Source organism: Solanum pennellii, chromosome 2, assembly GCF_001406875.1.
Source record: "Solanum pennellii chromosome 2, SPENNV200".
Lineage (NCBI taxonomy): Eukaryota > Viridiplantae > Streptophyta > Magnoliopsida > Solanales > Solanaceae > Solanum > Solanum pennellii.
This window is the reverse complement of record NC_028638.1, coordinates 49,499,526-49,513,184: the sequence shown is the minus strand read 5'-3', so window position 1 is coordinate 49,513,184 and position 13,659 is coordinate 49,499,526. Positions and strand designations below refer to the sequence as shown.

General features: G+C 31.7%; 2 protein-coding genes across 2 annotated transcripts; one reads left to right on the top strand and one right to left on the bottom strand.

Moving 5' to 3' along the window:
* The first annotated feature begins 2,106 nt into the window (after positions 1 to 2,106).
* LOC107011457 (40S ribosomal protein S15-like) lies at positions 2,107 to 4,661 on the top strand. Its single transcript, XM_015210968.2, has 4 exons — positions 2,107 to 2,261; positions 2,363 to 2,508; positions 3,020 to 3,077; positions 4,213 to 4,661. The coding sequence occupies exons 1-4, from the start codon at positions 2,259 to 2,261 to the stop codon at positions 4,459 to 4,461; spliced, it is 456 nt and encodes a 151-aa protein (XP_015066454.1). The 5' UTR covers positions 2,107 to 2,258; the 3' UTR covers positions 4,462 to 4,661.
* Positions 4,662 to 5,225: 564 nt separating this feature from the next.
* LOC107010524 (probable pectinesterase/pectinesterase inhibitor 46) lies at positions 5,226 to 7,098 on the bottom strand. Its single transcript, XM_015209812.2, has 2 exons — positions 6,057 to 7,098; positions 5,226 to 5,970 (listed from the first exon to the last, which is right to left on the bottom strand). Exons 1-2 carry the CDS (start codon positions 7,087 to 7,089, stop codon positions 5,291 to 5,293), a joined length of 1,713 nt encoding a protein of 570 aa, XP_015065298.1. The 5' UTR covers positions 7,090 to 7,098; the 3' UTR covers positions 5,226 to 5,290.
* Between the last annotated feature and the right edge of the window lie 6,561 nt (positions 7,099 to 13,659).

Here is a 13,659-nt window from a genome sequence, read left to right as displayed (position 1 = left end):
ATGCTTGATGAAACTATCTACATGACGCAACCACCGGGCTATGTTGATCCCCGCTTCCCTCAACATGTTTGCAAACTCCAGAAGTCTCTGTATGGGCTCAAGCAAGCCCCCCGTGCTTGGTACACACGTCTGAAAACGTTCCTCCAGGGACTCGGCTTCACGTGTTGCGTACACGACACGAGTCTGTTTACTCGACATTCAGCACACGGTACAGTCATTCTTCTTGTCTATGTAGATGATATCATTATTACAGGCTCTACTGCAGCTCTCATTCAGGATGTCACTCGAGCTATGCATACTACCTTCAAAATGAAGGACCTTGGCCCGTTACATTATTTTCTGGGAATGGAGGTTTCTCGGACAGGCAGCGGCTTGTTTCTTCATCAGTCAAAATATGCTCGAGATCTGTTGCAGAAAGCTGGACTGGAAAAATGCACCAGTCAACCAACACCGATGGCAGTCTCTTCGTCTACGAATGGAGCCGACACCCCCTTTGCCGATATCACCCACTTCCGCAGCCTCATTGGGGCTCTACAGTATCTGGCCATTACCCGTCCTGACATCCAGTTTGCTGTCAACCGAGTTGCTCAGCGCATGCATCAACCAAGTGAACATGATTACCATTGTCTAAAACGCATTCTCAGGTACATTTTTGGCACTCTTGGTCGTGGTTTACTCATTCGACCCGGGGACTTGGAGCTTCGGGGTTTCTCAGATTCAGATTGGGCGAATGATAAAAATGACAGAAAATCTACATCGGGGTTTCTCGTTTTTTTGGGGCCGAACTTGATCTCCTGGTGTACAAAAAAACAACCCAAGGTCTCTCGGTCCTCGACTGAAGCTGAATACCGCGCCCTTGCTCTTCTTGCTGCTGAGACCATGTGGGTCACATATATTCTTCGCGAACTCCGCGCCACTCACACTGTTCCTGCTCTCTATTGTGACAACAAATCAACCATCTGTGTGGCCAAGAATTCCGTCCTACACACCAGAATGAAGCATGTTGATACCGATTGTCTCTTTGTTCGCGATGAAGTTCAGGCCGGCACCATGACTGTGCAGTATGTACCCACTGAAGAACAACCGGCTGATATTCTCACCAAGCCTCTCCCGAGCCGACAGCACGATTACCTCAGTTCCAAGCTTCCGTTCGCTTCCGCTCAGCTCAGCTTGAGGGGGGATAATAACAGATAGTATTAAATAAATAGTATTAAATAATATTAGTATTTACTGTGTACTAATCCTAGTCCTATTAGAATTAGTACTCCTTAATCCTAGTCCTATTAGGATTAGTACTCCTTCCTATATCTCCTATATATATCTCCCATGTATTCCCTTATTAGGTTAACACTTCAATACAATCAATATTCCTTCAGTTAGCAATAAGGTATTCATACATTTTTTTCTTTAAACTTTACTTGATTAGATTTTACGAAATATGTTATTGTCTTTGTTTGATCTATAACTTGAGTTAAAATGCACACATTCAATTTGAAATCGTCATTTAAGTTATGCATATTAGGCATAAATAATCACAAATTTATCTATTTTAAAGCAATTTCACACATGTTGAACCTAAAAATTTTACCTAATTAAAGTTCATTTTTTTTAAAATAAAATCTTTTGTAATATTTGTTGCAATTCTATGCAACATTGAACTTCAACCATATGAAAAGGTGTATTTAGGGAGGTTATCACACTCACATTAATTATTTCACATCTCCAAAATAATACACGTATCTTCTCAATAAATTTAAATTCACCTTTAATCATATATAATTTCAAATAACACATGTTTTTAATTACTTCGTAGCAAGTAAATACACATTTTTTTTATTAATTAAATACAAATAAAATATTGTTAAAGAAAAATACAAGTTAACTAACAATAAACATATAAAAAAACCCATTGAAATTTCATGATAACTTGTTTAAACATAACAAAACTCAAATATATGATAATAAATAATATAAGTTCCAGCAAAATTGAAAGTAAAACCTACCAAAAAACCAACAAAAAAAAATAATAATTAGAAATTAAATCCAAATAAACTCTGCGATTTATATGATTATTGGCCCATTAAGAGGTTTCCCATCAGGCCCATATTTCAATCTAGCCCATCAAAATAACTCCAACCCTACACCCTTTTCTTATATATGCTTCTCACTTCTCATCTAACCTCCTTTCATCGTCGTCCCCAAAACCCTAGCCGCAGTCACTTCCATAGGAGCTTAGCAGCCAATTCATTCTCGAAGCCATGGTAATTTCTGTCTTTAAATGTGTAACCAATAAGCTTCTATTTTCATTATTCCTTGTATCTAACAGTTTGTTGATGTGTTTTTTTTTTCTTCTGGTTGATAGGCGGAAGTTGAAGCTGATGTTGCTTCCGGACAGCCAAGGAAGAGGACGTTCAAGAAGTTCAGCTACAGAGGAGTGGATCTGGATTCTCTTCTTGACATGTCTACTGATGAGCTTGTTAAGCTTTACCCTGCTCGTCCTCGCAGAAGGTATTTAACTCTTTTTGCAAATGTATGCTGTTAAATTGCTATTCTTTTGCTTTGTATGGATATGTGCTTGTGTAGAATTTTAATATCCTGAGCTTCTTCAACGTAAATCTGTGCACGATTTCAAGTAAACATTGTCATTGGTGCTGTGTTATTGAAGAACATGTAACTAGGGCAAAAAATAGATATTGTAATTGATACTGTTAGATTCCCATAAAGTGAATGATTTGCTAGCGTTCTCAATAAAATTTTTGTTTTTAATTTTTGAAGCAGGTAATGATTTTAAATACAGTTGTAAAATGCAGTCAAAGAATAGACATCTTTACCCTCGAAATTGTTTTACTGTGAAACAAAGGGATATTAAGACCTAAAATATATGAACTCTCAGAGACTCAGACTATGGATTTAGTGATTGTACCATATATATTTTTTCTATTTACATGCTCATATTTTAATATGCAGTCAATTTTCTTTTCCGTGAAAAAGGACTCATCTTGAATGTTAATTGTGTTAGGTTCCAGAGGGGTTTGAAGAGGAAGCCTATGGCTTTGATCAAGAAGCTGCGCAAGGCGGTAAGATTAATAATCTCCTTTTAGCTTCTCTTTTAAAAATAAATGGATTATTTGGTGTTAAAAATCAGCCCTTTTATGGTAGAGAAACTTGAAATAGATATGTTAGGGGTTGTGGAATGATGACATGTCTTTGCTTTTTGTAACCTCTGTTATATCCAGCCCACCTTGCATTTGTGTATTAATTTAGAGAGAACTCTTATTAGTGTAACTGCAATGCCATAGTGAATTTAGATCATGAGTCAAAAGACTGCTGAAATGTGAAGCTGCATTTTAGTACATCTTAATGCTTTGTCTCAAAGTTGATGTATGCACCACTTACTGAGCATGGACAATCTAGTTTACCTGTATCTTTGTTGATTATCCATGATCACCTATTGTCCTTTCTAGTTGCAGAATTGTATATTATTTCAACTCCCAGATTTTTGCCTGTTCGACAAAGTCATATTAGGTGAAGCTGAAATTTGTTTGATATACAAAAAGAAACAATATTAGTGTAAATGAATCTTTTAAATGTGTTTCTGGGTTCTTAGTCTTAAATGACTTAGAGATGTTTAGAATTAGGCGCCTAAGGCCGAGCGCTTCCCTCGATAATTAAGAGGTGGCGTGGTATTCCACAGAGTGAGGTTTTTATTTGTGGCGCACTAAGTGCGTAGGCGCACAATAATGTTTTGGGGTCTCCATGGCTGCTTTGGGTGCGTCAACCTGCTTCCAAAGTGGCGGGATTGCCCTATATTTTCAATCTCCCACAGTTGCTTTGTCTTTCTTCTGCCACTAGAATTTCTACTTGTTTTGTTACATTCTTTTGCTGGATTTATGTGGCAGTACTGTTTCTTTTCTTGTACATAATAGTCTATGTGAACTAGTTTATTGTGATGGTGAAATTTTACTTCACTATAGTTTTTTGGGAAGGAGGAAAGGCCTTCTGATGTTCAAATCATATAATCAGAATGCCGCTTTCCTCATGCAACTACCTCTCCCTACAGAAATAAACAGGATTTAATGCTTGCACCCAGTGTTTCATGGTTTGCAAGTTTGGCTTCGCTGTAACATCGTAAACATCATTATATGTTTTATATTATTACCAATTTTTGTATATGTCCATGTTTTTCCATTGATGTTTTTCATATTCAAACAGAAACGTGAGGCCCCACCTGGTGAGAAGCCAGAGGTTGTGAGAACACATTTGAGGAACATGATCATTGTTCCTGAGATGATTGGAAGTGTTATTGGAATCTACAATGGAAAAACTTTCAATCAAATTGAGGTCAAGCCTGAGATGATTAGTCACTACTTAGCTGAGTTCTCCATCTCATACAAGCCTGTCAAGCACGGTAGGCCCGGTATTGGTGCTACTCACTCTTCAAGGTTCATTCCATTGAAGTGATTCAGCCAAATCTGTCTACATGGTTTCTAGTAATACTAGTACTTTTGTTTTACTGCAATTTTGATGAGAACAGTGGATACTGAATGGTTCTTTGTTTGAGACTAGTAATTTGCTGATACATTGCAACATTTCAATGATTGTGCTTTATTTAGATTTTTGTAACTTTTTGTTTTTCTGAAATTGGTTACTTTGTGTCTGAATATTCTGTTCTGTTTAAAAACTACAAACCTTTTGTGTTAGCAAATTTAGTTTTAAGAGGTAATTTGGGATAAAAACGTGTGCAAGGAAGTCTAGTTATATTTTAAGTAGTACACAATATATTTTGTTTAGAGGTTAAAATCGTATATCAAACCCATAATTTTGAATGTCAACACTACTGGTATTTTGTCCCTTTTAGTTGTGAACTTGTAATCGTGGCTGGTATTCTCGTGCGTAAAATATAAATTAAAATAACATCTCAATGTCTTGTGAAGTTCAAATATATTTTATATTTGATTATGTGTTCAAGCTCTCTATCTTGATATAATTACTCTGGCTTTCTATGTGATAATTTACTCTTGTACTGCTGCTGGTAATCACATCGGCGACTAGTTTTGTGCAATTGTTGCATCAGAAGTTATTTCCCCTGAAATGTTGGGTGCAAATCAACCAACATTTAGTGAAATTAGAAAATGCAATAAGTTGTTCTTGCTCTTTGAGCTTCAAAACTAAAACCAAACCAATTCCCCTTCCTGGAACTCCCCATCAATACAAAGAAAGTTTCGAATAGAAAACAAAACTCAACCATTGTTAAAAGTAAAATGAAGACTCAATCATTGATTCATCTTAATCAGATATCCTTCTTGAAGGTGACTCCAGTTGATGGAAGCCATTTGTCTCCCTGAATCAACTGAGTAACTGAAAACTTGCTAGCTTCTTTACTAGTAATATTCAATTTCAATCCCTTCCAGTTGACTCTATTCTTAGTCACAGCCCCAGCGCCAAAGTTTCTATATTCAGCATAGTAAATAGTGTCTGGTGCTGTAGTACCCACCCAGGGTAACCACCCTTTAGGATCAATAAAGCTATTCATTGTCGTAGACATGAAAACGGTCGTGGAATAGTTCTTCCATGGCCTACCCAAGAAGGTACTGACTCCAGTAAGGTTAGCTGAGGGCCAAACAGTGCAATTATGAATAGAAATGCCTGTGTTCTGATTAGGGTCGATTTTGCCTTGAGCTGTGATGGTGTTCTGTTGGCCAGGCATTGGTTTCTTGGGCAGTATGTTGCAGTTCTGGAAAACAACTGCTGAGTTACCGAATATGAAGTCTACAGTGCCATAGATATTGCATTCTCTGTAGAATTGGCGATTGGAGTGTGTGTAGAGTGTGTCTTGGTACGCGTCAAATTTGCAGCGGTAAAAAACAGAGAGATCAGCAGTTGACATTAGAGCCACTGCTTGATGCTTTGCTGCACCTGCTGTGTTGCGGAACCCCATGTCACGAGCGATAAATCCCTTGCCAAACACAGCTGCGTAGGAAGAAAAATGTAAGAACACAAATAAGAATTTGCTTGCATCTATTACTTGTGTATGTTTGATGTAAAATAAGACTTACCAAAAGTTGCAGTTTGAAAAGTGGGAGTGCCATCTATAAAGTTAAGAGAGCCAGAAACAATAGTTGCATCCATGCCATCACCAATCATCACAACATTCCATTTATTCTTCTCAACCCTAACATTCTCAACATAAACACCCTTCTTCACATATATCACAAACCTCTTATCACTCTTCTCAGGCACAACATCAAGAGCCTCAAAAATATTGGTAAAATGCCCAGTCCCATCATTAGCCACCACAACATCCACATTCAAAACTTCCCCTTTTGAAGATTGAAGCAGTTTCCTATCTTTTGAACTCATCCACCTAGGAAAATCTCCATCAAAATCCATCAAAAGACGACGTCTTCTTCCAATTCCACCTAAGGAATCGATGGAGTCCATTGAATTCTGAAGTGATTCATCAATGTTATCAATAATAGCCAAGCTATTACTCGTATACTCCCCCGAGTTCTTAAGGTTATGTTTAGCAATACTAGTTATATTTCCAAAACCATCGATACATGTTTGCTGGTAAGTTCCAGCTGCACTCAACGTTGTCTTGAGGTCAGTAAAAGCCTCGAGCAACGACTTGTTTGGTATAGAAAGTGAGTCATTCAAACTATCCAAAGAAAGTGACAGAAGATCATGACAACTTTCTAAGGCCTTAATAGTCATAGGATCGGAAATGTTCTTGAATTCTGACGAATTGAAGAACTTATCCGATGCTCTTGACAATTCATTGACAGAAACTTGTACCGATAACTTGTAAATATCTTCAACTTTAAGGTTGTTTGATGTGGCTAGAGGACCAAGGCTGTTGTAACATGATTGAGGATACAATGTTATGTCACAGACAGCCTTAATAGCTGCTGAAAAAGAATTGGTTTGTGTGTTCGAATTTTCATTGTTTTTGTTAGTTGTTATTCCAACAATAGCTGCTACAACACAACCAACAAATACTATAGAGGATATTGTAATAATAGTGATCCTCTTGATTGATTTTTTTCTAGCAGCTACACTTTCTTGATTATTTACATTAAGATAATCCATCTTTTTTTTATAAGTATTTTTTTTTTTGGGTTTTTCTTTGTTGGGAATAGGAAAGAAAGGTGTTTATATAGGATTAGTTATTGTGATTTACGTGCAAGGCATAACAATTAGGGAATTAAGGTTATATATGGAGCAGAGGCTATTAAAACAATGGTGCTAGTCATTTTATTTTATTTTTGGTTATGGACCAGTTCAGTTCTATGAATGTTTAGGGGGTGGGGGGTTTGTAATAATATGACTATAAAACCAACAAGGGTTGTGGACTTGTGGTGGCTTCATTTATAATTAAGAGTCTTGGGTTTGAGTTTTCCTGAGTATAGAGTTGTTTTTATTAGGGAGTGCTTTACCCTAATGTGGAACTTTCTAGCGCGAATTGAGATTTAAGTCGGATTCTAAGGTGAATATCGAATATTGAATGGGTAGTTAAAAAATAAAATAACATAGGACTATAAAGAAAGGAAGCAAGGGTCGCTCGATAGTGTTAAAAAAAAAAGACATGTGCCTTAGGCCCCAAATTTAAGGGGCCTCATTTTTAATAATAATAGGTTATAAATTATTATTTTTAACAAATATTGAATACTATTTGTAAAAAAAGTAAATCTTTCATGAAAATAAAGGAATTATTAGAAGAAATTTGACATATTTGGAGTACTATATCTCATGAAAAATAACTTGAAATAAGAATTATTATATCATCAATTGAAAACTAGAAGAAATCAATTATATAAATGGTATTAATAATTCAAGTTTAAAGCCTCATTTAATTTTTATCTTAGGTCAGTAATATACTTGAGCCGCTCCTGAAAGCAAGGAGACTATTTTCTGGGGGAGGGAGGAAGGGAGGAGGTGTTTAACTGAAAATGGCTTTAAAAAGTGCAAGGGAAAGACTAAGCGCATTAATTAGATTAAGTTTACAAGCTGATCAAATTAATTTATATGTATTTTTTGATTTTTTTACTAGTTTAAGTGTACAACAATTATGTATAAGTGTAAGCCATGATCAAAACTTTTATATCTTGTGCAATCTTTGAAATATTGTTCCTAAAATGTGCTCTTTAACATTTACTTATCTCTATATTCTATTTTAGTCATTTATCTTTTTTTTTTGTGTGTGGGTATGAAATTACTTTTACAATATATTTGTTTTTCGTGAATACCTCTAAAGATATATTTTTCATTCATTTTAAAATTAAAAAAAATTAATTATCAACATATTTATACCGTCATATAAAAAGCTGATAATTATTTATTTTTAAAATTAAATATAGTACATAAAACTATTCTTCAATAATGGATGTTTGTCAGTTATTTTTAGTCAGCTAACTCAATTGGACTCTCCAGTATAAAAATTAAAATATTATGCAAGCGGAAAAAGAAAAGTTTAGGAAAATATAGTTGTATATTTTCAATCGTATATTATAACAACTTAGTAGTAGAGACGACCGTGTTGCCGTGTTGTGGTTTGCCATAAATATTACTAATTAGCAACATATACTATTTCAGTTACATCATAAAATATGACCTAATCCAACAATAGTTTATAGATTTAAACAATTTTACCTGTCACTTAGGTGAGTTTCTTTAAAATTGTAATTTACGAGATTACTCTATATTTTTAATATCTCTTATAAGTAATATATTTCGCTTTAATTAATTAGGTTACGAATTAAGTTAATTAGCTGCAGCCAAAGATAGTGCGATGGCACTTACACTATTTATCTGTTGCGTCGTATCCAACTACGAAGCATCTTCGTTTGAGGAATAATTCTCTACAAAATTGGTTTTAATTAGTCCAACGATTTATATGGCTAAGAAAATGAACACTACGACAAAGAATTTAGCAACATTTATATTCTCAGTCACTAAAGCCTTTAACGATATTTATATAAAGTACTGACTGTAAATTTTTACACTTATTATTATTATTATCAAATATAATATAACAATAATTATACTATTATCAGTTAATAATTATTGTAATTTTTTTTAAATTTGTTGTAGTGGAAACAACACAACAATATAATCTAGTTGCATCATGTAATTTACATAGACTTTTTGAAATTAGGGAAAGCTATAAAGTGTTGCCGTCTATCAAATAATAGTCAATAAATATATATTATATGAATAAAATGCATAACCTTTTTTTAGGTAACATAATATATATTTAACTAGTAAATGTACTTATTACGCGATGATTATTAGCGTGAAAACTTTCAAATTTTGAGAATCAAATAGGGTTGAATGTTGTTGTTTTTTCCTTCTTGCGATGGATCATGCTTACAAGGTACAAGTGGTCTCGAATATTAGGTAAATGACTAATTAAAGCATAAAAGGAGCCAATAAAAAAACAGAAAAAAGTGACCTAATCTCTGGAAGAACAAAGAAAAACTATTAAGTTAATATGTTGAATTTTTCTATTTGCAATTTCATTAATTGAGTAATTATATTTAGTAAATTTTCAAGAAATTTCTACTCCCATTCTAATTTGTTTAATTTGTAACTATCCACTTAATGAGGATAAAAGTACTTGACCAAATTTTAGGAATTTAATTTGAGACTTTTTAATTTGATAGAGCAAACATCACATAAGTTTATAATTTTCGTAACTTGATGAATTCAAAATTTTAAGAATTATATAAGTTTGATAATATAAGATGATGTCAAGCATTATAAATTTTACAAATTAAAATTCAACTGTAAAGAAAAAATCATGTTTATCGGCGAAACCTAAACCATTAAAATAAGTAAGAGACATAATTAGTATATTAAATATATTCCAAAGTGACTTGCTTGTTTAACAAAGATATTAGAATGTTTGACTTTAACAATTAATTTATTTTAATTAGCAGTTTTATAAGCTATAACAATAACTAGTTGCTATCTAGTTAGTTTTGAAAAAACTAACAATAATGACTTTTTTCGAGTTTGAGAAAATGTCAAGGTAGTTCGTGTGTATATATATAGTTATAGAGTTCGTGTCAGTACGTATATATTATTTTTTTTGTTTCAATTTATGTGATACATATGAAATTTGAAGTCAATCAATTTTTAAATTTGTTTTTAAATATATTATGATGTTAATTATTACCATTTATATTACGTTTTACACAACTTTCGCGTGATGAGTATTTTTTTATCCCAATTTAACATAGATGAATTTGAGAGTCAAATAATTTTTTTATCTACACTATTTTTAAAAACTTTAAGTTGCTAATTATTGTGATTTATAATATTTTTCAAATTTAATTTTCACATAATATATATTACTCCATTTGTGTTGATTTATGTAATACAAATAAAATATCAAAAGTCAATTAATTTTTTTATAAGTTCTTTTTAATATGTAACTTGTAATTATTGTAATTTGTAATACATTTTATGTGTTTTACATAATATATATGCCTCCAATATACCAAATTATGTGGTAAGGTTGAAATTTAAATAGTTAGCAAAATTTTTTATTTATTTTAAGTACTTTAAATTATTAATTATTATAATTTATAATATTTTTTAATCCAAATTTCTATCTATATTAAGCAATAAAACAAGAACATTTAAATTATCATATTACCCTTGACATACAAAGCTTGTAGCATCTTCTATAACTAGTAAAGTAATAGAAGAATAGAATAAATGTATAAAATTGTTAAACTATCCAAAGATAGTGTGATCCCACTTTTTGCATCCGCATGTGGAGTATTAAATTATTAAAAACAGTAAAAAATTTCTAAATTAATTACGATTACAAAATATTATTTAATTAATGAATTAATATTTATTAATTAATTACATTGTTTGAAAGATGAAGCCTCAATTATTTTAAATGCATTTTGTTAAATAAAAATAATATTTATGAATTTGAGGTCATAATTACCACAATAAAATAAATGTTTATAGCCTATTCAATTATTCGGTGTGAAAATAACACATATTCAAATGTTTAGAATATAAAATAAAAGGAAAAATGTACAAGTACCCCTCAATCTATATCTGAAAACCTAGAAATATATTTACATTATACAAAGGTCCTATTATCACTGAACTTATTTTATAAGTAATTTTTTATTTTTTTTGACCTACGTGACACTAGTTTGAAAAAAAAAGTCAACCATTGGGCTCACAAGATGATGTCATGTAGGTAAAAAAAAAATATTAATAAAATAAATTCGAGGGTAATAGGACCTTAGTATAGTATAAATGTGTTTCTAAAATTTCAAACATAAATTAAAAAAATACTTATACATTATCCTTAAAAAAGACGATAGATATCATCAAAGATCCGGAGCTTAGAAGAATTTGTTCAGAAATTTCACTATTCTTATTTTTACAATTTTACAAGGTCTGCAACTATTTCGAGTTGAATAAATTCAATGATCTCTATATAGTTTGACCAATACTTTGTTTATTCACCAATAAAGTTAAAAGCATAATACATATATTGGACTCTAAATTTGATTTTAAATTTTAACTTCGACCCCAAACTTTTATAGTGCACAAATAGGCACTTTAACTATCCTATCTTTCAATAAATAAACACGCGATTTTTGAAGCCAAAGTGCGTGAAATTCAAATACTCCCCACGTGTATTAGTGAGTCAATCAGTGGCTGCCAACTAACTAAATATTTTACGTCTTTTTTAAAAAAAATATCTTACATGTCATTTTGAAACTAAAAAAATAAATAAATTAGTTTTAATTAATATAAAAGAGATTCATTAAGGGTAGAATTGTCATTTCAGCATTTTTTAAACTTTTGTGGGCCTCGAAAATTACCCCTCAGTGCGTGCATTCACGCATTTTGCCAGATAGGAATCTCGTATTTTTTTTATTAAAAGATGGATAATTAAAGTGCCTATTTGTGGACTATGAAAATTTGAGGCAAAGTTAAAATTTGAAGTCAAGTTTAAAGTCCAATATATATATTATGCCACAGAATTAATATACTTTATGTCGAACTCTAACCCCAATATTCCCTTTGAAAAGCATTAACCAGACGTTTTTCACTTCAAGTTGATCCATATTGAAAATGTTTAATTGAGAAACTTCACGATATAATCAGTTGTTTAATTGAAACAAGTAATAACTAAATGATTAAATAAAATTTGATGACAAATTTTAGAGACTGACAGTGCATTTAAATCTGATAATAATAATAATTTATTAGCCATAAAAAAGAGGGTATTCATGACAAAAATTCTTCGATCTAAACTTAGCAAGCTCCAAAAATGATAAGCGAATAGTGAAGGCCTTGCAGAGTTTGCCCTTATCATGTTAAATCTACGTGGTCCACCTAATTTTCATATATGTAGTTCCTCCGTGACATACCTTTTTTGAAAATGAAATTTATTAGTAACTCATTTAAACAACTCGTGTTACAATCAAACACTAAATATGTTTAATCTTTTACGTTCCATTAAATATTTATGAACATTTTAATATGAGAAGGATATACGAATGTCAAAATAAATTCAAATATAAGTAAACTATTCAGAATTTTATGGATTGAATTTAATATAATTTAAATTGGGTCAATCTCACATACTCTAGCCTTAACTCATAATAAATTTCAATTAAGTCTAATTTAATGTTCAATTTTAACTCATTTTAAAACTCTTTATTTAAATTGATGTAACATATGTTTGGTGAAATACTATCTATTTTATATCTTTTAGAATTTATCCATCCAGTTGTAATTATTTTTATTTTCTTCAGTTGAAATTCATATTTATCAAAATAATAAATAAATATAAATATATTAAAATTATTGACACTAAGCGATCAAATTAGACGAATCACCATCCAACGTGAACTTTAACCTCTTGGATCCCATAGATTTGAGATAGTCATAACCGATTTTTATTTCAACACATGATTTCAATACTTTCAATTTCAATTTAATTTTCCGTTTGGTCCCCCTTGAGAGGGACCTAATGAAGATCTTTTTTTTTTTTTTGGCTTCATTCACCTACCGAATTCGATTTCCCTCCAAATTCATTTTGTCAAGTGGATCTCTAGATGAAAGATTTAAAGTTTAAACATCAAGATTATATTATATTAACTAATGGGGCGTTGCTCCGAGAAATTCTTTCTTTCTCGTCCACTGCGGACACACCTGTGCGGATTACAGGTGACAGTTACAAGAATGGCAGGGAAGTTAACAGTACCCGACGACATTCAGGGATGGATGTAGACTAATATCATAATCTATAGTTAAGCCAACTAATTTTAGAAAATTACTCTTTAAATCTGGTAAGAATTAATATATTCCGTACAATATTTGATATTTATTTATATAAATTAATTCCATCTTATATTTTTATATTTAAATATTAAGTTATCTGATTTTCAAGGTGAGAAGCAAATAAACAATTTTTTATACCAGTAAACTTTGTTCTTGAAATATTTTACTATGTTGAGAAACAAAACAAAAGAGTGAAAGAATTATCAATGTTAAAAAAAAAAACATAAAATAAAAGAACACGAAATAAACACGTGAAATACCAAAAATATCTAGGAGAAAATTTGGCTATTGTGTTAGAAGGAGGGGATATATTTTATATATATATATATA

Coding starts and splice junctions, on each gene's coding strand:
- LOC107011457 (XM_015210968.2), top strand. Junction 2,509..3,019: donor CCTGCTCGTCCTCGCAGAAG/GTATTTAACTCT, acceptor TAATTGTGTTAG/GTTCCAGAGGGGTTTGAAGA. Junction 3,078..4,212: donor TCAAGAAGCTGCGCAAGGCG/GTAAGATTAATA, acceptor ATATTCAAACAG/AAACGTGAGGCCCCACCTGG.
- LOC107010524 (XM_015209812.2), bottom strand. CDS start 7,089: ATGGATTATCTTAATGTAAATAATCAAGAAAGTGTAGCTGCTAGAAAA. Junction 5,971..6,056: donor TTTTCAAACTGCAACTTTTG/GTAAGTCTTATT, acceptor CTTCCTACGCAG/CTGTGTTTGGCAAGGGATTT.